The following is a 23933-nucleotide window of genomic DNA, read 5'->3' as shown; positions in this document are numbered from 1 at the left end:
GGGGTCAGGGGCGTCCAAGACCCAGCCTCGCCGCTCCGCAGACTCCTGGTCCTCCCCCTCCTCTCCCCCCACTCTGCCCCCCCAGTTCTTGGACTCTGCTGGGATCTCATTCATTCAATCGTATTTATTGAGCGCTTACTGTGTGCAGAGCACTGGACTAAGCACTTAATGATCTCATCATCATCAGGCTGACATTAGAGAAGCAGCGTGGCTCAGTGGAAAGAGCCCGGGCTTCGGAGTCAGGGGTCATGGGTTCAAATGTTGCCAACCTGTACTTCCCAAGCGCTTAGTACAGTGCTCTGCACACAGTAAGCGCTCAATAAATACGATTGATTGATTCAAGTCCCGGCTCCGCCAACTGTCAGCTGGGTGACTTTGGGCAAGTCACCTCCCTTCTCTGTGCCTCAGTCGCCTCATCTGGAAAATGGGGTTAAAACTGTGAGCTCCCTGTGGGACAACCTGATCACCTTGTAACCTCCCCAGTGCTTAGAACAGGGCTGTGCACATAGAGCTTAACAAATACCATCATCGTCATCATCAGTGGTCGTGGGTTCTAATCCCGGCTCCGCCAGTTGTCAGCTGTGTGACTTTGGACAAGTCACTTCACTTCTCTGGGCCTCAGTTCCCTCATCTGGAAAATGGGGTTAAAACTGTGAGCTCCCCGTGGGACAACCTGATCACCTTGCTGGGAATTAAAGCGTGGATGTCAAGACCGGGGTTGTATTCTGCGATTGACATTGCCGCCTCCTCGGGGCTATAAACTGGGATGATAATAATAATAATTATGATACTTGTTAAGCTCTTACTATGTGCCAAACACTGTTCTAAGCAACTGGGGAGCACTGGGGGCTCCCAGACTGAGCCCCCTCCTTCGTCTTCCCCTCCTCCCCCTTCTCATCCCCCCCGCCTTCCCTCCTTCCCCTCCCCACAGCACCTGTATATATGTATATATGTTTGTACTTATTTATTACTCTATTTATTTTACTTGTACATATTTATTCTATTTATTTTATTTTGTTAATGTGTTTTGTTTTGTTGTCCATCTCCCCCTTCTAGACTGTGAGCCCGCTGTTGGGTAGGGACCGTCTCTCTATGTTGCCAACTTGGACTTCCCAAGCGCTTAGTCCAGTGCTCTGCACACAGTAAGCGCTCCATAAATACGACTGATTGATTGATTGTTGGGTAGGGACTGTCTCTATATGTTGCCAACTTGGACTTCCCAAGCGCTTAGTCCGGTGCTCTGCACACAGTAAGCGCTCCATAAATACGATTGATTGATTGATTGATGGTTGGGTAGGGACTGTCTCTATATGTTGCCAACTTGGACTTCCCAAGCGCTTAGTCCGGTGCTCTGCACACATTAAGCGCTCCATAAATACGATTGATTGATTGATTGATGGTTGGGTAGGGACCGTCTCTATATGTTGCCAACTTGGACTTCCCAAGCGCTTAGTCCGGTGCTCTGCACACAGTAAGCGCTCCATAAATACGATTGATTGATTGTTGGATAGGGACTGTCTCTATATGATGCCAACTTGGACTTCCCAAGCGCTAAGTCCGGTGTTCTGCATACAGTAAGTGCTCCATAAATACGATTGATTGATTGATTGATAGTTGGGTAGGGACTGTCTCTATATGTTGCCAACTTGGACTTCCCAAGCGCTTAGTCCGGTGCTCTGCACACAGTAAGCGCTCCATAAATACGATTGATTGATTGTTGGATAGGGACTGTCTCTATATGTTGCCAACTTGGACTTCCCAAGCGCTTAGTCCGGTGCTCTGCACACAGTAAGCGCTCCATGAATACGATTGATTGATTGATTGTTAGGTAGGGACTGTCTCTATATGTTGCCAACTTGGACTTCCCAAGCGCTTAGTCCGGTGCTCTGCACACAGTAAGCGCTCCATAAATACGATTGATTGATTGTTGGATAGGGACTGTCTCTATATGTTGCCAACTTGGACTTCCCAAGCGCTTAGTCCGGTGCTCTGCACACAGTAAGCGCTCCATAAATACGATTGATTGATTGATTGATGGTTGGGTAGGGACTGTCTCTATATGTTGCCAACTTGGACTTCCCAAGCGCTTAGTCCGGTGCTCTGCACACAGTAAGCGCTCCATAAATACGATTGATTGATTGATTGATGGATGGGTAGGGACTGTCTCTATATGTTGCCAACTTGGACTTCCCAAGCGCTTAGTCCAGTGCTCTGCACACAGTAAGTGCTCCATAAATACGATTGATTGATTGATTGATTGTTGGGTAGGGACTGTCTCTATATGTTGCCAACTTGGACTTCCCAAGCGCTTAGTCTGGTGCTCTGCACACAGTAAGCGCTCCATAAATACGATTGATTGATTGTTGGGTAGGGACTGTCTCTATATGTTGCCAACTTGGACTTCCCAAGCGCTTAGTCCGGTGCTCTGCATACAGTAAGTGCTCCATAAATACGATTGATTGATTGATTGATAGTTGGGTAGGGACTGTCTCTATATGTTGCCAACTTGGACTTCCCAAGCACTTAGTCCGGTGCTCTGCACACAGTAAGCGCTCCATAAATATGATTGATTGATTGATTGTTGGGTAGGGATCGTCTCTATATGTTGCCAACTTGGACTTCCCAAGCGCTTAGTCCAGTGTTCTGCACACAGTAAGCGCTCCATAAATACGATTGATTGATTGATTGATGGTTGGGTGGGGACTGTCTCTATATGTTGCCAACTTGGACTTCCCAAGCGCTTAGTCCGGTGCTCCGCACACAGTAAGCGCTCCCTGAATACGATTGATTGATTGATTGATTGTTGGGTAGGGACTGTCTCTATATGTGGCCAACGTGGACTTCCCAAGCGCTTAGTCCGGTGCTCTGCACACAGTAAGCGCTCCATGAATACGATTGATTGATTGATGGATGGATGGACTCACCTTGGTCTTTGGCCCAGGCGGCCCACGGGGACACGGCGTCCTGGGAGCGGCCGTCGGTGAGCAGCAGGCCGACCCGGCGGGAGCCAGGCCTGGCCCCCTCGGCCTCGGTGAAACTGCGCTCCACCAAGTGCCGCAGGGCCAGGCCCGTCCTGGTGCCCTGCCCCATGGGGGCCAAGGCCAGGATGGCCGCCTTCACCTCGCCCGCCGTCCCGTAGCGGCCTAGCGGGAACTCGGTGCGGGCCCGGCTGGAGAACTGCAGCAGCCCCACGCGCGTCCCCGCGGGGGACACGTCCAGCAAGTCCACCAGGCCGGCCGCCCAACGCTTCACCAGCTCCAACTGCCGCCCGCCCACGCTCTTCGAGCCGTCCACCAGCAGCACCAGGTCCAGGGGGCCCGCCGCGCAGCCTGCCACGGAGGGAGACGGTGGGCACATAGTAACAATAATAATAATGGCATTTATTAAGCGCTTACTATGGGCAAAGCACTGTTCTAAGCGCTGGGGAGGTTACAAGGTGATCAGGTTGTCCCATGGGGGGCTCACAGCCTTAATCCTCATTTTACAGATGAGGTCACTGAGGCACAGAGAAGTTAAGAAGGCCCTGCTGAGAGCTCACCTCCTCCAGGAGGCCTTCCCAGACTGAGCCCCTTCCTTCCTCTCCCCCTCGTCCCCCTCTCCATCCCCCCATCTTACCTCCTTCCCTTCCCCACAGCACCTGTATATATGTATATATGGTTGTACATATTTATTACTCTATTTATTTATTTATTTTACTTGTACATTTCTTTCCTATTTATTTTATTTTGTTGGTATGTTTGGTTCTGTTCTCTGTCTCCCCCTTTTAGACTGTGAGCCCACTGTTGGGTAGGGACTGTCTCTATGTGTTGCCAATTTGTACTTCCCAAGCGCTTAGTACAGTGCTCTGCACATAGTAAGCGCTCAATAAATACGATTGATTGATTGATTGATTGATTGATTGATTAAGTGACTTGCCCTTCTAGACTGTGAGCCCACTGTTGGGTAGGGACTGTCTCTAGATGTTGCCAACTTGGACTTCCCGAGCACTTAGTACAGTGCCCTGCACACAGTCAAGTCGGAGCCGGGATTTGAACCCATGACCTCTGACTCCAAAGCCCTTAAGCGCTTACTGTGTGCGAAGCACTGTTCTAAGCGCTGGAAAACACTGCTGTAGGTGCGGAGGAGGTTACAAGGTGATCAGGTTGTCCCACAGTCTTAATCCCCATTTTACAGATGGCGTAACTGAGGCACAGGGAAGTTAAGTGACTTGCCCAAAGTCACCCAGCTGACAGTTGGCGGAGCCGGGATTTGAACCCATGACCTCTAACTCCAAAGCCCTTAAGCGCTTACTGTGTGCAAAGCACTGTTCTAAGCACTGGAAAACACTGCTCTAGGTGCGGAAGAGGTTACAAGGTGATCAGGTTGTCCCACAGTCTTAATCCCCATTTTACAGATGGTGTAGCTGAGGCACAGAGAAGTTAAGTGACTTGCCCAAAGTCACACAGCTGACAAGTGTCGGAGCCGGGATTTGAACCCATGACCTCTGACTCCAAAACCCTTAAGCGCTTACTATGTGCAAAGCACTGTTCTAAGCGCTGGAAAACACTGCTCTAGGTGCGGAGGAGGTTACAAGGTGATCAGGTTGTCCCACAGTCTTAATCCCCATTTTACAGATGGCGTAACTGAGGCACAGAGAAGTGAAGTGACTTGCCCAAAGTCACACAGCTGACAGTTGGCGGGGCCGGGATTTGAACCTATGAACTCTGACTCCAAAGCCCGGGCTCTTTCCACTGAGCCACGCTCGTTAAGTGCTTACTATGTGTTGAGTTTACAAACAATCAATCAATCGTATATATTGAGCATTTACTGTGTGCAGAGCACTGTACTAAGCGCTTGGGAAGTACAAGTTGGCAACATATAATAATAATAATGATGGCATTTATTAAGTGCTTACTATGTGCAAAACACTGTTCTAAGCGCTGGGGAGGTTACAAGGTGACCAGGTTGTCCCACGTGGGGCTCACAGTCTTAATCCCCATTTTACAGAGGAGGTAACTGAGGACCAGAGAAGTGAAGTGACTTGCCCCAAATCACACAGCTGACAATTGGCGGAGCCGGGATTTGAACCCATGACCTCTGACTCCAAAGCCCGGGCTTTTTTCCACTGAGCCACGCTGCTTCCCCTACCCAACAGTGGGCTTACAGTCAAGGTGATCAGGTTGTCCCACGGGGGGCTCACAGTCTTCATCCCCATTTGATGATGGCATTTATTAAGCGCTTACTATGTGCCAAGCACTGTTGTAAGCGCTGGGGAGGTACGAGGTGATCAGGTTATCCCACATGGGGCTCACAGTCTTAACCCCTATTTTACAGCTGAGGGAACTGAGGCCCAGAGAAGTGAAGCTACTTGCCCAAAGTCACACAGCTGACAAGTGGTGGAGCCGGGATTTGAACCCATGATCTCTGACTCCAGAGCCCGTGCTCTTTCCACTGAGCCATGACAGATGAGATAACTGAGGCCCAGAGAAGTGAAGCGACTTGCCCCAAGACACCCAGCTGACAAGTGGCAGAGATGGGATTTGAACCCATGATCTCTGACTCCAAAGCCCGGGCTCTTTCCACTGAGCCATGACAGATGAGGGAACTGAGGCCCAGAGAAGTGAAGTGACTTGCCCGAAGTCACCCAGCTGACAAGTGGTGGAGCCGTAATTCGAACCCATGACCTCCGACTCCAAAGCCCGGGCTCTTGTACATATTTATTACTCTATTTATTTATTTATTTTACTTGTACATATCTATTCTATTTATTTTATTTTGTTAATATATTTGGTTTTGTTCTCTGTCTCCCCCTTCTAAGACTGTGAGCCCACTGGTGGGTAGGGACTGTCTCTAGATGTTGCCAACTTGGACTTCCCAAGCGCTTAGTACAGTGCTCTGTACACAGTAAGCGCTCAATAAATATGATTGATTGATTGATTGATTTCCACTGAGCCACGCTGCTTCTCCAAAAACTTGGTTAGATGCCACGAAGTAGGTGACAATGCCTTAACTAGGACCTCTTCCATCCATCCCAAGGGGAGTGCTAACCTTCTCTCTTTTCATACAACACATAGTAAGCGCTCCGCAAATACCATCGTTATTATGATTATTATCCAGTTTAGAACAGTGCTTGGCACCTAGTAAGCGCTTAACAAATACCATCATTAATATGATTATCTAGCGCTTAGAACAGTGCTTGGCACACGGTAAGCGCTTCACCAATACCATCATTATTATGATGATTATCCAGCATAGAACAGTCTAGTGCTTAGAACAGTGCTTGGCACCTAGTAAGCGCTTAACTAATACCATCATTAATATGATTATCCAGCGCTTAGAACACTGCTTGGCATCTAGTAAGTGCTTAACAAATACCATCATTATTATGATGATTATCCACCTTAGAATAGTCCAGCGCTTAGAACAGTGCTTGGCACCTAGTAAGCGCTTAACAAATACCATCATTAATATGATTATCCAGCACTTAGAACAGTGCTTGGCACCTAGTAAGCGCTTAACAAATACCATCATTATTATGATTATCCAGCGCTTAGAACACTGCTTGGCATCTAGTAAGTGCTTAACAAATACCATCATTATTATGATTATTATCCACCTTAGAATAGTCCAGCGCTTAGAACACTGCTTGGCATCTAGTAAGTGCTTAACAAATACCATCATTATTATGATTATTATCCACCTTAGAATAGTCCAGCGCTTAGAACAGTGCTTGGCACCTAGTAAGCGCTTAACAAATACCATCATTAATATGATTATCCAGCACTTAGAACAGTGCTTGGCACCTAGTAAGCGCTTAACAAATACCATCATTATTATGATTATTATCCAGCTTAGAAAAGTCTAATGCTTAGAACAGTGCTTGGCACCTAGTAAGCGCTTAACAAATACCATCATTAATATGATTATCCAGCGCTTAGAACAGTGCTTGGCACATAGTAAGCGCTTCGCCAATACCATCATTATTATAATGATTACCCAGCTTAAAACAGTTCAGTGCTTAGAACAGTGCTTGGCACCTAGTAAGCGCTTAGCAAATACCATCATTAATATGATTATCCAGCACTTTGAACAGTGCTTGGCACCTAGTAAGCGCTTAGCAAATACCATCATTATTATGATTATTATCCAGCTTAGAAAAGTCTAATGCTTACAACAGTGCTTGGCACCTAGTAAGCGCTTAACAAATACCATCATTAATATGATTATCCAGCGCTTAGAACAGTGCTTGGCACATGGTAAGCGCTTAGCAAATACCATCATTATTATGATTATTGTCTAGCTTAGAATAGTGCTTGGCACCTAGTAAGTGCTTAACAAATGCCATCATTAATATGATTATCCAGCGCTTAGAACAGTGCTTGGCACACGGTAAGCGCTTCACCGATACCATCATTATTATGATGATTATCCAGCTTAGAACAGTCCAGCGCTTAGACAGTGCTTGGCACCTAGTAAGCGCTTAACAAATACCATCATTAATATGATTATCCAGCGCTCAGAACAGTGCTTGGCACATGGTAAGCGCTTAGCAAATACCATCATTATTATGATTATTGTCTAGCTTAGAATAGTGCTTGGCACCTAGTAAGTGCTTAACAAATGCCATCATTAATATGATTATCCAGCCCTTAGAACAGTGCTTGGCAGATGGTAAGCGCTTAACAAATACCATCATTATTATGATTATTATCCAGCTTAGAACAGTCCAGCGCTTAGAACAGTGCTTGGCACCTAGTAAGCGCTTAACAAATACCATCATTAATATGATTATCCAGCGCTTAGAACAGTGCTTGGCACATAGTAAGCGCTTCACCAATACCATCATTTTTATGATGATTATCCAGCATAGAACAGTCCAGCGCTTAGAACAGTGCTTGGCACCTAGTAAGCGCTTAACAAATACCATCATTAATATGATTATCCAGCGCTTAGAACAGTGCTTGGCACACAGTAAACGCTTCACCAATACCATCATTATTATGATGATTATCCAGCTTAGAACAGTCCAGCGCTTAGAATAGCGCTTGGCACCTAGTAAGCGCTTAACAAATGCCATCATTAATATGATTAGCCAGCGCTTAGAACACTGCTTGGCACATGGTAAGTGCTTCACCAATGCCATCATTATTATGATTATTATCCAGCTTAGAACAGTCTAGCGCATAGAACAGTGCTTGGCACCTAGTAAGCGCTTAGCAAATACCATCATTAATATGATTATCCAGTGCTTAGAACAGTGCTTGGCACACGGTAAGCGCTTCACCAATACCATCATTATTATGATGATTATCCAGCTTAGAACAGTCCAGTGCTTAGAACAGTGCTTGGCACCTAGTAAGCGCTTAACAAATACCATCATTAATATGATTATCCAGCACTTAGAACAGTGCTTGGCACATAGTAAGTGTTTAATAAATGCCATTATTATTATTATTACTTTATTATTATTATTATTATCTGGGCCTCAGGCCCCTCGTCTGTCAAATGGGGATGAAGACTGTGAGCCCCATGTGGGACAACCTGATCACCTTGCATCTACCTCAGCGCTTAGAACAGTGCTTGGCACATAGTAAGCGCTTCAGAAATGCCATAATAATAATAATTATTATTATTCTCTGGGCCTCAGGCCCCTCATCTGTCAAATGGGGATGAAGACTGTGAGCACCACGGGGGACAACCTGATGACCTCGTATCTACCTCAGCACTTAGAACAGTGCTTGGCACATAAGTGCTTAAGAAATGCCATCATTATTATTATTATTATTATTATTATCTGGGCCTCAGGCTCCTCATCTGTCAAATGGGGATGAAGACTGTGAGTCCCAAGTGGGACAACCTGATGACCTTGTATCTACCTCAGTGCTTAGAACAGTGCTTGGCACATAGTAAGCGCTTCAGAAATGCCATCATTATTATTATTATTATTATTGTTCTCAGGGCCTCAGGCACCTCATCTGTCAAATGGGGATGAAGACTGTGAGCCCCATGGGGGACAACCTGATGACCTTGTATCTACCTCAGCGCTTAGAACAGTGCTTGGCACATAGTAAGTGCTTCAGAAATGCCATCATTATTGTTATTATTATTATTCTCAGGGCCTCAGTCTACTCATCTGTCACATGGGGATGAAGACTGTGAACCCCACGGGGGACAACCTGATCACCTTGTATCTACCTCAGCGCTTAGAACAGTGCTTGGCACATAGTAAGCGCTTCAGAAATGCCATCATTACTGTTATTATTATTATCTGGGCCTCAGTCTACTCATCTGTCAAATGGGGATGAAGACTGTGAGCCCCACGGGGGACAACCTGATCACCTTGTATCTACCTCGGCGCTTAGAACAGTGCTTGGCACATAGTAAGCGCTTCAGAAATGCCATCATCATCATCATTATTATTACTCTCAGGGCCTCAGGCTCCTCATCTGTCAAATGGGGATGAAGACTGTGAGCCCCACGGGGGACAACCTGATGACCTTGTATCTACCTCAGCGCTTAGAACAGTGCTTGGCACATAGTAAGCGCTTCAGAAATGCCATCGTCATCACGGAGACACTCACGGCCGCAGCTCTTCTGGTCAGGCTGGAGCCGGCTCCCCTCCGGACAGGCACAGTGGTAGGAGGAGCCCACGCTCACGCACTCGAACTCGCAGCCGTGGTCCACGCCATTGCAGAGATCTTGGGCTACAACGAGACGTGGAGGGGAAAGTTACAGGTGGGATGGGAGAGATTCCCCCCACCTGCCTTCACTCTGCTGCCTCGATTAGCTTTGTACAGAAATGCCCTGGGCAATGCCCACCCTCAAAAATCTCCAGTGGTTGCCCGTCAACCTTCGCATGAACCCAAAACTCCTCACTCTGGGCTCCAAGAGAAGCAGCGTGGCTCAGTGGAAAGAGCCCGGGCTTTGGAGTCAGAGGTCATGGGTTCAAATCCCGTCTCCGCCACTTGTCAGCTGGGGGACTTTGAGCAAGTCACTTCACTTCTCTGGGCCTCAGTTCCCTCATCTGGAAAATGGGAATGATGACTGTGAGCCCCCCGTGGGACAACCTGATCTCCTTGTAACCTCCCCAGCGCTTAAAACAGTGCTTTGCACATAGTAAGTGCTTAATAAATGCCATTATTATTATTATTATCTGGGCCTCAGGCCCCTCATCTGTCAAATGGGGATGAAGACTGTGAGCCCCACGGGGGACAACCTGATGACCTTGTATCTACCTCAGCGCTTAGAACAGTGCTTGGCTCATAGTAAGCACTTAATAAACGCTATTATTATTATTACTTTATTGTTATTATTATTATTATTATCATCATCATCATCTGGGCCTCAGGCCACTCATCTGTCAAATGGTGATGAAGACTGTAAGCCCCACGGGGGACAACTTGATGACCTGGTATCTACCGCAGCGCTTAGAACAGTGCTTGGCACATAGTAAGCACTTAATAAACGCTATTATTATTATTACTTTATTATTATTATTCTTATTATCTGGGCCTCAGGCCCCTCATCTGTCAAATGGGGATGAAGACTGAGCCCCATGGGGGACAACCTGATGACCTGGTATCTACCTCAGCTCTTAGAACAGTGCTTGGCACATAGTAAGCGCTTAATAAACGCCATTATTATTATTATTACATTATTATTATTATTATTATCTGGGCCTCAGGCCCCTCATCTGTCAAATGGGGATGAAGACTGTGAGCCCCACGGGGGACAACCTGATGACCTTGTATCTACCTCAGCTCTTAGAACAGTGCTTGGCACATAGTAAGCGCTTAATAAATGCCATTATTATTATTACATTATTATTATTATTATTATTATCTGGGCCTCAGGCCCCTCATCTGTCAAATGGGGATGAAGACTGTGAGCCCCACGGGGGACAACCTGATGATCTCGTATCTACCTCAGTGCTTAGAACAGTGCTTGGCACATAGTAAGCGCTTAAGAAATGCCATTATTATTATTATTATTGTTGTTATTATCTGATCTCCTTGTAACCTCCCCAGCGCTTAGAACAGTGCTTGGCACATTGTAAGTGCTTAATAAATGCCATCATTCTTATGAATAATAAATACGATTGAATGAATGGAGATGGGAGTGGACCTGGCCCACATGGGAAGCTGACAGACTGGTGCTGTGGTTTCTGAGGCTGCGGAGGGGGCGACCAGGGAAACTGAGTCCCAGCCGGTGGTCAGGGGGCGGGGGGCGCTTATTAAGGGTGCTTACTGGTGCAGCTCCTCTGGTCCTGATGGAGGCTAGAGCCCTCTGGGCAGCGGCAGGAGAAGGAGCCGGGCGAAGGCACACAAAGATGCTGGCAGTCAATTAATCAATCAATCAATCAATCGTATTTATTGAGCGCTTACTGTGTGCAGAGCACTGTACTGAGCGCCTGGGAAGTACAAGTTGGCAACACACAGAGACGGTCCCTACCCAACAGTCAATGGTTGCCAAATGACACAGGTTAGGTTGGGTCCCTCTGGGCAACTGACACCACCACCCCCTGGCCCTCCTCCCTCCTTTTTAATGATGATAATAATAATAATAATAATAATAATAATGGCATTTATTAAGCACTTACTACGTGCAAAGCACTGTTCTAAGCGCTGAGGTAGATACAGGTATTAAGCACTTACTATGTGCAAAGCACTAAGCGCTGGGGTAGATACAAGCACAGGTATTAAGCACAGTGTACCAGGCACTGTAATAATAATAATAAAGGTATTTGCTAAGCAGTTACTATGTGTTAGGCACTGTAATAATAATAATAATAATGGTATTTGTTAAGCGCTAACTATGTGCAAAGCAGTGTTCTAAGCACTGGGGTAGATACAAGCACAGGTATTAAGCACAGCGTACCAGGCACTGTAATAATAATAATAATGGTATTTGCTAAGCGGTTACTATGTGTTAGGCACTGTAATAATAATATTAATAATGGTATTTGTTAAGCGCTTACTATGTGCAAAGCACTGTTCTAAGCGCTGGGGTAGATACAAGCACAGGTATTAAGCACAGTGTACCAGGCACTGTAATAATAATAATAAAGGTATTTGCTAAGCAGTTACTATGTGTTAGGCACTGTAATAATAATAATAATAATGGTATTTGTTAAGTGCTAACTATGTGCAAAGCACTGCTCTAAGTGCTGGGGTAGATACAAGCACAGGTATTAAGCACAGTGTACCAGGCACTGTAATAATAATAATAATGGTATTTGCTAAGTGGTTACTATGTGTTAGGCACTGTAATAATAATATTAATAATGGTATTTGTTAAGCACTTACTATGTGCAAAGCACTGTTCTAAGCGCTGGGGTAGATACAAGCACAGGTATTAAGTGCTTACTCTGTGCCAGGCACTGTAATAACAGTAATAATACTGTTGACATTTGTTAAGCGCTTACTATGTGCCAAGCACTGTTCTAAGCACCGGGGGAGATACAGGTCATCAGGTTGTCCCCCGTGGGCCTCACAGCCTCATTCCCCATTTGTCAGATGAGGGAACTGAGGCCCAGAGAAGTTAAGAGCGCTTAGTACAGTGCTCTGCACACAGTAAGCACTCAATAAATACGATTGATTGATTGATTGATTGATTGATTGATTGATAAGAGACTTGCCCAAAGTCACACAGCTGACAAGTGGCGGAACAGGGATTAGAACCCACGACCTCTGACTCTCAAACCCGGGCTCTCTCCACTAAGCCATGCATGGTATTTGCTAAGTGCTTATTATGTGCCAGGCACTGAAATAACAATAATAATAATCATGGTATTTGTTAGGCACTTACTATGTACCAGGCATGGTAATAATAATAATAATAGTATTTTTTAAGCACTGGGCTGGGATTAGAACCCATGACCTCTGACTCCAAAGCCCTGGCTCTTTCCATTGAGCCACTCTGCTTCTCATTCATTCATTCATTCATTCATTCATTCATTCATTCATTCATATTTATTGAGCGCTTACTGTGTGCAGAGCACTGGACTAAGCGCTTGGGAAGTCCAAATTGGCAACATATAGAGACGGTCCCTACCCAACAGCGGGCTCACAATCTAGAAGGGGGAGACAGACAACAAAACAGTGGAGAAGAGCCTGGGCTTTGGAGTCAGAGGTCATGGGTTCAAATCCCTGCTCCGCCAATTGTCAGCTGTGTGACTTTGGGCAAGTCACTTCACTTCTCTGGGCCTCAGTTACCTCATCTGTAAAATGGGGATGAAGACTGTGAGCCCCCCGTGGGACAACCTGATCACCTTGTAACCTCCCCAGCGCTTAGAACAGTGCTTTGCACATAGGTGCTTAATAAATGCCATTATTATTATATTAACAAAATAAAGTAAATAGAATAGTAAATATGTACAAGTCAAATAAATAGAGTAATAAATATGTACAAACATATATCCAGGTGCTGTAGGGAGGGAAAGGAAGAGCTCAGTCTGGGAATTATGACTGAGGGCCCCATGTGGGACAGGGACTGTGTCCAACCTGATTACATAGTAGCCACCCCAGCGCTTAGTACAGTGCCTGGCACATAGTAAGCGCTTAACAAAGACCAGAGGGAACTGAGGCCCAGAACAGTAAAGTGACCGGCCCAGGGCCACCCGGCGGACACGTGGAAGAGGCAGGATTAGCACCCAGGTCCTCCGGGCTCCCAGGACCATACTCACCGGAGCAACTCCGGTTGTCGGCGTCCAGCTGGTAGCCGGGATTACAGGCGCAGTGGTAGGAGCCGGGGCTACTGACGCACAGGTGCTGGCAACCGTGAGCCTGCCCCGCGCACAAATCCGCGCCTGTGGACAGGATAACCAAATCATCATCATCATCATCATCATGGTATTTGTTAAGCGCTTACTACTACTAATAATAATAATGGTATTTGTTAAGTGCTTACTATTACTACTATTCATTCATTCATTCAAACATATTTATTGAGCGCTGGGTGCAGAGCCCTGTACTAAGCGCTTGGGAAGTACAAGTTGGCAACATAACATTACTACTACTACTAATAATGATGATGGTATTTGTTAAGCACTTACTACTACTACTACTAATAATGATGGTATTTGTTAAGCACTGCCTCTATATGTTGCTGACTTGTACTTCCCAAGCGCTTAGTACAGTGCTCTGCACACAGTAAGCGCTCAATAAATACGACTGATTGAATGAATGAATGAATAATAATAATGATGGTATTTGTAAAGCACTTACTACTACTACTACTGATAATAATGATGGTATTTGTTATGCACTTACTACTATTACTACTAATAATCATAACAATAATGGTATTTGTTAAGCGCTGTCTCTATATGTTGCCAACTTGTACTTCCAAAGCGCTTAGTACAGTGCTCCACACACAGTAAGCGCTCAATAAATAGGATTGAATGAATGAATGAATGAATAATAATAATGATGGTATTTATTAAGCGCTTACTACTACTAATAATAATAATAATGGTATTTGTTAAGCGCTGTCTCTACATGTTGCCGACTTGTACTTCCCAAGCGCTTAGTCCAGTGCTCTGTACACAGTAAGTGCTCAATAAATACGATTGAATGAATGAATGAATAATAATAATGATGGTATTTGTTAAGCACTTACTACTACTACAAATAATAATTATGGTATTTGTTAAGCGCTTTCTACTCCTCCTACTACAAATAATCGTATTTGTTAAGCACTTACTTTGTGCCAAGCACTGTTCTAAGCGCTGGAGGAAATACAAGGTCATCAAGTTGTCTCATGTGGAACTCACAGTCTGATGACCTGTATCTCCCCCAGCGCTTAGAATAGTGCTTGGCACATAGTAAGCGCTTAGCAAATACCATCATTATTATTCCAGAGCTTAGAACAGTGTTTGGCACATAGTAAGCGCTTAATAAATGCCATCATTATTATTATTATTGTATTTATTACTCTATTTTATTAATGATGTGTATCTATCTATAATTCTATCTATTTTGGTGCTATTGATGCCCGTCTACTTGTTTGGCTTTGTTATCTGTCCCCTTCTAGACTGTGAGCCCATTGTCCGGTAGGGATTGTCTCTATCTGTTGCCGAATTGTACTTTCCAAGCGCTTAGTCCAGTGCTCCGCACACAGTAAGCGCTCAATAAATACGATTGAATGAATTAATTAATGATGTGTACATAGCTATAATTCTATTTATCTATGTTGATGCTGTTGATGCCCATCTTCTTGTTTTGTTTTGTCGTCTGTCTCCCCACTTCTAGGCTGTGAGCCCGTTGTCCGGTAGGGATTGTCTCTATCTGTTGCCGAATTGTACTTGCCAAGCGCTTAGTCCAGTGCTCTGCACACAGCAAGCGCTCAATAAATACGATTGAATGAATTAATTAATGATGTGTATATAGCTATATTTCTATTCATCTATGTTGATGCTAGTGATGCCCATCGACTTGTTTTGTCGTCTGTCTCCCCCCTTCTAGACTGTGAGCCTGTTGTTGGGTAGGGATCACCTCTATTGTCTAACGGTGCTTTCAAAGTGCTTAGTCCAGTGCTCTGCACACAGTAAGCGCTCAATAAATACGATTGAATGAATGAATTAATGATGTGCACATAGCTATAATTCTATTTATCTATGTTGATGCTATTGATGCCCGTCTACTTGTTTTGTCATCTGTCTCCCCCCTTCTAGACTGTGAGCCCGTTGTTGGGTAGGGATCATCTCTATTGTCGAACGGTGCTTTCCAAGTGCTTAGTCCAGTGCTCTGCACACAGTAAGTGCTCAATAAATACGATTGAATGAATGAATTAATGATGTGTATATAGCTATAATTCTATTTATCTATGTTGATGCTAGTGATGCCCATCTACTTGTTTTGTCGTCTGTCTTCCCCCTTCTAGACTGTGAGCCCGTTGTTGGGTAGGGATCATCTCTATTGTCGAACGGTGCTTTCCAAGTGCTTAGTCCAGTGCTCTGCACACAGTAAGCGCTCAATAAATATGACTGAATGAATGAATTAATGATGTGCACATAGCTATAATTCTATTTATCTATGTTGATGCTATTGATGCCCGTCTACTTGTTTTGTCATCTGCCTCCCCAATTCTAGACTGTGAGCCCGTTGTCGGGTAGGGATCATCTCTATTGTCGAACGGTGCTTTCCAAGTGCTTAGTCCAGTGCTCTGCACACAGTAAGCGCTCAATATATACGAGTGAATGAATGAATTAATGATGTGCACATAGCTATAATTCTATTTATCTATGTTGATGCTATTGATGCCCGTCTACTTGTTTTGTCGTCTGTCTCCCCCCTTCTAGGCTGTGAGCCCGTTGTCGGGTAGGGATCATCTCTATTGTCAAACGGTGCTTTTCAAGTGCTTAGTCCAGTGCTCTGCACACAGTAAGCGCTTAATAAATACGATTGAATGAATGAATTAATGATGTGTATGTAGCTACAATTCTATTTATCTATGTCGATGCTATTGATGCCTGTCTACTTGTTCTGTTTTGTCGTCTGTCTCCCCACTTCTAGACTGTGAGCCCGTTGTCCGGTAGGGATTGTCTCTATCTGTTGCCAAATTGTACTTTCTGTTGTACTATAATTCTATTTATCTATGTTGATGCTATTGATGCCCATCTACTTGTTTTGTCATCTGTCTCCCCCCTTCTAGACTGAGCCCTTTGTTCATTCATTCAGTCATATTTATTGAGCACTTACTGTGTGCAGAGCACAATACTAAGCGCTTGGGAAGTACAAGTTGGCAACATCTAGAGACGGTCCCTACCCAACAGCGGGCTCACAGTCTAGAAGACTGTTGGGTAGGGATCGTCTCTGTTGTCGAACTGTGCTTTCCAAGCGCTTAGTCCAGTGCTCTGCCCACGGTGGGTGCTCAATAAAGACGACTGAATGACTGGGGGCCGCCCCCCGGCTGCCCGAGGCTCACCGCACAGCAGGCCGCGGAACTGGAGGCCGGCCTGGGGGAGGAGGTCGAAGGAGTCGACGAGGAACACGTGCCCGTCCAGCGGCGGCGAGGCCATGGCGCGCAGGGAGTCCACGTCTGCCCGCCGCACCCCCACCGCGTAGATCTCGATGCCCCGGGCCCTGGCCCTGGATGCCACCTCGTCCACACGGTCCTGCGGCCGCCCGTCGGTCACCACCACGGCCACGCGCGGGACCCGGGCCTGGGGAGGCCGGGCGCCCTCCGGCCCGGTGAAGGCCACGTCCACGGCATACTGGAGGGCCAGCCCCGTCATGGTGCCCCGCGCCAGGGGCACCATGGCCCCCACGGCCCGCTCCAGGTCGGCCAGCGGCCGGGCAGAGGCCGCCAGCGGGAAGATGGGCTGCAGGCGGCTGGAGTACTGGACCAGGCCGACGCGGGTGGCGTCGGGGCCCACGTCCAGGCCCCGGAGGACGGCCAGCAAGAAGCCCCGCACCGCCTCGAACTCCCGGGGCCGCACGCTGCGAGAGCTGTCGACCAGGAACACCAGGTCCACGGCGCCCGTCCGGCATCGCCCACCTGCGGGGACCCACCCGCCCGCCCTGCTCAGGATGACCGCTCGGAGGATATTCGTTGTTTAGCGCATAGCAGTAGTAGTAGCAATAGTAGTAGTATTCAGGATGACTGCTCTGAGGGTATTCGTTGTTTAGCGCGTAGCAGTAGTAGTAGTAATAGTAGCAGTGTTCAGGATGACCGCTCTGAGGGTGTTCGTTGTTTAGCGCGTAGCAGTAGTAGTAGCAATAGTAGTAGTGTTCAGGATGACTGCTCTGAGGGTATTCGTTGTTTAGCGCGTAGCAGTAGTAGTAGCAATAGTAGTAGTGTTCAGGATGACTGCTCTGAGGATATTCATTGTTTAGCGCATAGCAGTAGTAGTAGTAATAGTAGTAGTGTTCAGGATGACTGCTCTGAGGGTATTAGTCGTTTAGCACGTAGCAGTAGTAGTAGTAATAGTAGTAGTGTTCAGGATGACCGCTCTGAGGGTATTCGTTGTTTAGCGCGTAGCAGTAGTAGTAGCAATAGTAGTAGTGTTCAGGATGACTGCTCTGAGGGTATTAGTTGTTTAGCGTGTAGCAGTAGTAGTAGCAATAGTAGTAGTGTTCAGGATGACTGCTCTGAGGATATTCGTTGTTTAGCGCATAGCAGTAGTAGTAGTAATAGTAGTAGTGTTCAGGATGACTGCTCTGAGGGTATTAGTCGTTTAGCACGTAGCAGTAGTAGTAGTAATAGTAGTAGTGTTCAGGATGACTGCTCTGAGGATATTCGTTGTTTAGCGTGTAGCAGTAGTAGTAGCAATAGTAGTAGTGTTCAGGATGACTGCTCTGAGGGTATTAGTTGTTTAGCGCGTAGCAGTAGTAGTAGCAATAGTAGTAGTGTTCAGGATGACTGCTCTGAGGGTATTAGTTGTTTAGCGCGTAGCAGTAGTAGTAGTAATAGTAGTAGTGTTCAGGATGACCGCTCTGAGGGTATTCGTTGTTTAGCGCGTAGCAGTAGTAGTAGCAATAGTAGTAGTGTTCAGGATGACTGCTCTGAGGGTATTCGTTGTTTAGCACGTAGCAGTAGTAGTAGCAATAGTAGTAGTGTTCAGGATGACTGCTCTGAGGGTATTCGTTGTTTAGCACGTAGCAGTAGTAGTCACAATAGTAGTAGTGTTCAGGATGACTGCTCTGAGGGTATTAGTTGTTTAGCATGTAGCAGTAGTAGTCACAATAGTAGTAGTGTTCAGGATGACTGTTCTGAGCGTATTCGTTGTTTAGTGCGTAGCAGTAGTAGTAGCAATAGTAGCATTCAGGATGACTGTTCTGAGGGTATTAGTTGTTTAGCGCGTAGCAGTAGTAGTAGTAATAGTAGTAGTGTTCAGGATGACTGCTCTGAGGGTATTCGTTGTTTACCGCGTAGCAGTAGTAGTCACAATAGTAGTAGTGTTCAGGATGACTGCTCTGAGGGTATTAGTTGTTTAGCGTGTAGCAGTAGTAGTAGTAATAGTAGCAGTGTTCAGGATGACTGCTCTGAGGGTATTAGTTGTTTAGCGCTTAGCAGTAGTAGTAGTAATAGTAGCAGTGTTCAGGATGACTGCTCTGAGGGTATTAGTTGTTTAGCGTGTAGCAGTAGCAGTAGTTTATTACACTATTTATTTTATTTGTACATGTTAATTCTATTTGTTTTATTTTATTAATACGTTTTGTTGTCTGTCTCCCCCTTCTAGCCTGTGAGCCCGCTGTTGGGTAGGGACCGTCTCTATAATAATAATAATAATGATGGTGATGGCATTTGTTTAGCGTTTACTATGTGCAAAGCACTGTTCTAAGCGCTGGGGGGGAGGAATACAAGGTGATCAGGTTGTCCCACGTGGGGCTCACAGTCTTCATCCCCATTTTATGGATGAGGGAACTGAGGCTCCGAGAAGTTGAGTGACTTGCCCAAGGTCACACAGCAGATGTGGTGGAGCCGGGATTCAAACCCATGGGGGAAATGCAAGGTGATTAGGTTGTCCCACGGGGGGCTCACAGTCTTCATCCCCATTTGACAGATGAGGTCACTGAGGTCCAGAGAAGTGAAGTGACTTGCCCAAGGCCACACAGCAGATAAGTGGCGGAGCCGGGATTAGAACCCACGACCTCTGACTCCCCAGCCCGGGCTCATAATAAAAATAATAATGATAATAATAATAATAATAATAATAATTTCTCTGCTAGACTGTGAGCCCGTTGTTGGGTAGGGATTGTCTCTGTTGCCGATTTGTCCTTTCCCAAGCGCTTAGTCCAGTGCTCTGCACACAGGAAGCGCTCAATAAATAGGATCGAATGAATGAATGGCATTTGTTAAGCGCTTACTATGTGCCGAGCACTGTTCTAAGCGCTGGGGGAGATACCAGGTCATCAGATTGTCCCCCATGGGGCTCACAGCCTTCATCCCCATTTGACAGATGAGGGAACTGAGGCACGGGGAAGTGAAGTGACTTGCCCAGGGTCACCCAGCTGACAAGTGGGTCAGAGAAGCCGCGTGACTCAGTGGAAAGATCCCGGACTTGGGAGCCAGAGGTCGTGGGTTCAAATCCCGGCTCCGCCACTCGCCAGCTGGGTGACTTTGGGCAAGTCACTTCACTTCTCTGGGCCTCAGTTCCCTCCTCTGTAAAATGGGGATTAAGACTGTGAGCCCCACGTGGGACAACCTGATCACCTTGTATCCCCCCAGCGCTTAGAACAGAGCTTTGCACATAGTAAGTGCTTAACAAATACCATCATTATTATTACTATTCTCTGTGCCTCAGTTCCCTCCCCTGTAAAATGGGGATGAAGACTGTGAGCCCCCCCATGGGGCAACCTTATCACCTTATAACCACCCCAGCGCTTAGAACAGTGCTTTGCACATAGTAAGCGCTTAATAAATGCCTTCATGATCATCCCCATTTTACAGATGAGGGAACTGAGGCACGGAGAATAATAATAATAATGGTATTATTGGCAATAATGGCATAATAATAAGCGGTTACTCTGTACCAAGCACTGTTCTAATCGCTGGGGGGATACAACGTTATCAGATTGTCCCCCGTGGGGCTCACAGTCTTAATCCCCATTTTCCAGAGGAGGGAACTGAGGCCCGGAGAATACTAATAATAATAATGATGGCATTTATTAAGCGCTTACTATGTGCAAAGCACTGTTCTATGGGCTGGGGAGGTTACAAGGTGATCAGGTTGTCCCACGGGGGGCTCGCAGTCTTAATCCCCATTTTACAGATGAGGGAACTGAGGCCCAGAGAAGTTAAGTGACTTGCCCAAAGTCACACAACTGACAATAATAATAATAATAATAATAACAATAATAATAATAATAATGGCATTTACTGAGCGCTTACTATGTGCAAAGCACTGTTCTAAGCGCTGGGGAAGTTACAAGGTGATCAGGTTGTCCCACGGGGGGCTCGCAGTTTTAATCTAGACTGTGAGCCTTCTGTTGGGTAGGGACCGTCTCTAGATGTTGCCAACTTGTACTTCCCAAGCGCTTAGTCCAGTGCTCTGCACACAACAAGCGCTCAATAAGTTACGACTGACTGACTGACTGAATCCCCATTTTCCAGATGAGGCCCAGGGAAGTGAAGTGACTCGCCCAAAGCCACCCAGCTGACCAGCGGCGGCGTCGGGATTAGAACCCACGACCTCGGCCGCTCTCTGCGCTGAGCGGTCAGTTCGGGGGTGGGGGGGGAGGGGAGATCCCCACTTCATCATCATCATCATCAATCGTATTTATTGAGCGCTTACTGTGTGCAGAGCACTGTACTAAGCGCTTGGGAAGTACAAGTTGGCAATATATAGAGACAGTCCCTACCCAACAGTGGGCTCACAGTCTAAAAGGGGGAGACAGAGAACAAAACCAAACATACTAACAAAATAAAATAAATAGAATAGATATGTACAAGTAAAATAAATAGAGTAATAAATATGTACAAACATATATACATATATACAGGTGGTGTGGGGAAGGGAAGGAGGTAAGACGGGGGGATGGAGAGGGGGACGAGGGGGAGAGGAAGGAAGGGGCTCAGTGTGGGAAGGCCTCCTGGAGGAGGTGAGCTCTCAGTAGGGCCTTGAAGGGAGGAAGAGAGCTAGCTTGGCGGATGGGCAGAGGAACGGCATTCCAGGCCCAGGGGATGACGTGGGCCGGGGGTCGATAATAATAATAATAATAATAATAATAATAATAATAATGGCATTTATTAAGCGCTTACTATGTGCAAAGCACTGTTCTAAGCTCTGGGGAGGTTACAAGGTAATCAGGTTGTCGCACGGGGGTCTCACGGTCTTAATCCCCATTTTACAGATGAGGGAACTGAGGCCCAGAGAAGTGAAGTGACTTGCCCACAGTCACACAGCTGACAATTGGCGGAACCGGGATTTGAACCCATGACCTCTGACTCCAAAGCCCGGGCTCTTTCTACCGAGCCACGCTGCTTCTCCATGGCGGGACAGGCGAGAACGAGGTACGGTGAGGAGATTAGCGGCAGAGGAGCGGAGGGGGCGGGCTGGGCTGGAGAAGGACAGAAGGGAGGGGAGGTAGGAGGGGGCGAGGGGATGGACAGCCTTGAAGCCCCGGGGTCTCCCCTGGCTCCCCCCAGGCTGTGGGGAGGCAGCCGGGGAGGGCCCCCAGGGAGAGGAGGGCGCCGGGGGCTCACCTGCGGGCTGGGGTCTGTCATCCAGGGCGGCCAGTACAGTGATGAAGAGGGAGAGGAGGGGCAGGGGGCTGCAAGGAAGGAGCCCCATGGCTGGGAGGGGGCAAGGACTGGACACACACACACACACACACACACAGACAGAGAGACAGAGACAGAGGGAGAAGGGGCAGGGCAGGGCATGGGGGAGATGCCCAGCCAGCCCTGCCCCTCTCCCTGTGCCCGCCCCTCACTCCTCTGTGCCCACCCCTCTCTGGGCCCCCAGCGCACAAGGCCCCTCTTTGTGCGGCAGCCCCCTCCTCCTCTCCCCTCTCCTCCCCCAGACCCCCAGGCCTCCTCCTCCCACCAGGGCCTTTACAATAATAATAATGTAATAATGGCATTGGCATTATTGGCATTAATAATAATGATAATAATAATTAATAATAATAATATTGGCATTATTGGCATTATAATTGGCAATAATGGCATTGGCATTATTGCCAGTAATGGCAAATGCCATTATTATTATTATTATTATTACTATGTGCAAAGCCCTGTTCTAAGCTCTGGGGGGGGGGATACAAGGTGATCAGGTTGTCCCACGTGGGGCTCACAGTCTTCGTGCCCATTTTACAGAGGAGGGAACTGAGGCTCAGAGAAGTGAAGTGACTTGCCCAAGGTCACACAGCAGACATGTGGCGGAGCCGGGAGTCGAACCCATGACCTCCGACTCCCAAGCCCGGGCTCTTTCTATTGAGCCATGCTGCTTCTCTAAATAATAATAATAATAATGGTATTTGTTAGGCGCTTACTATGTGCCAAGCACTGTTGTAAGCGCCGGGGAGGATACGGGGTTGTCCCACATGGGGCTCACAGTCTTCATCCCTGTTTTACAGATGAGGGAACTGAGGCCCGGAGAAGAAGAAGAATGATGGTATTTGTGAAGCGCCAAGCACTGTTCTAGGCGCTAGGGAGGATACGAAGTGATCAGGATGTCCCACATGGGGCTCACAGTCTTCATCCCTATTTTACAGATGAGGGAACTGAGGCCCGGATTAGAATAAGAATGATGGTATTTGTGAAGCGCTTACTATGGGCCAAGCACTGTTCTAGGCGCTGGGGAGGATACGAGGTGATCAGGTTGTCCCACATGGGGCTTACAGTCTTCATCCCCATTTTACAGATGAGGGAACTGAGGCCCGGAGAAGAAGAATAATGATGGTATTTGTTAAGCGCTTACTATGGGCCAAGCACTGTTCTAAACACTGGGGGGGGGGGGGAGGATACAAGGTGATCAGGTTGTCCCACATGGGCTCACAGTCTTCATCCCTATTTTACAGATGAGGGAACTGAGCCCCGGAGAAGAAGAATGATGGTATTTGTGAAGCGCTTGCTATGGGCCAAGCACTGTTCTAAGCGCCGGGGAGGATACGAGGTTGTCCCACATGGGGCTCACAGTCTTCATCCCTGTTTTACAGATGAGGGAACTGAGACCCGGAGAAGAAGAATGATGGTATTTGTGAAGCGCTTACTATGGGCCAAGCACTATTCTAGGCACTGGGGAGGACACGAGGTGATCAGGTTGTCCCACGTGGGGCTCACAGTCTTCATCCCTATTTTACAGATGAGGGAACTGAGGCCCGGAGAAGAAGAAGAATGATGGTATTTGTTAAGCGCTTACTATGGGCCAAGCACTGTTCTAAGCGCTGGGGAGGATACGAGGTGATCTTACTCTATTTATTTATTTATTTTACTTGTACTTATCTATTGTATTTATTTTATTTTGTTAATATGTTTGGTTTTGTTCTCTGTCTCCCCCTTCTAGA

At 46.7% G+C, this 23933-nt stretch overlaps 1 protein-coding gene and 1 pseudogene across 1 annotated transcript in view; both read right to left on the bottom strand.

The window, feature by feature from the left end:
* The window catches only part of MATN4 (matrilin 4), a 28870-nt gene extending 6654 nt beyond the window's left edge, over positions 1-22216 (bottom strand). The window contains exons 1-9 of the mRNA XM_038750696.1: positions 22129-22216; positions 21113-21132; positions 18372-18623; positions 18165-18278; positions 17889-18002; positions 17516-17795; positions 16906-17478; positions 9561-9683; positions 2925-3329 (exon numbers count right to left, since the gene is read on the bottom strand). Coding sequence (XP_038606624.1) covers positions 2925-3329; positions 9561-9683; positions 16906-17478; positions 17516-17795; positions 17889-18002; positions 18165-18278; positions 18372-18623; positions 21113-21132; positions 22129-22216 — 1969 coding nt within the window. The remainder of the gene's footprint in view (positions 1-2924; positions 3330-9560; positions 9684-16905; positions 17479-17515; positions 17796-17888; positions 18003-18164; positions 18279-18371; positions 18624-21112; positions 21133-22128) is intronic.
* Positions 5945-6049, bottom strand: LOC119931931 (annotated as a pseudogene).
* Positions 22217-23933: the final 1717 nt, after the last annotated feature.

Source organism: Tachyglossus aculeatus, chromosome 8, assembly GCF_015852505.1.
Source record: "Tachyglossus aculeatus isolate mTacAcu1 chromosome 8, mTacAcu1.pri, whole genome shotgun sequence".
NCBI lineage: Eukaryota > Metazoa > Chordata > Mammalia > Monotremata > Tachyglossidae > Tachyglossus > Tachyglossus aculeatus.
The sequence above is the reverse complement of the archived record's forward strand: the minus strand, read 5'-3'. Positions and strand labels throughout refer to the sequence as shown.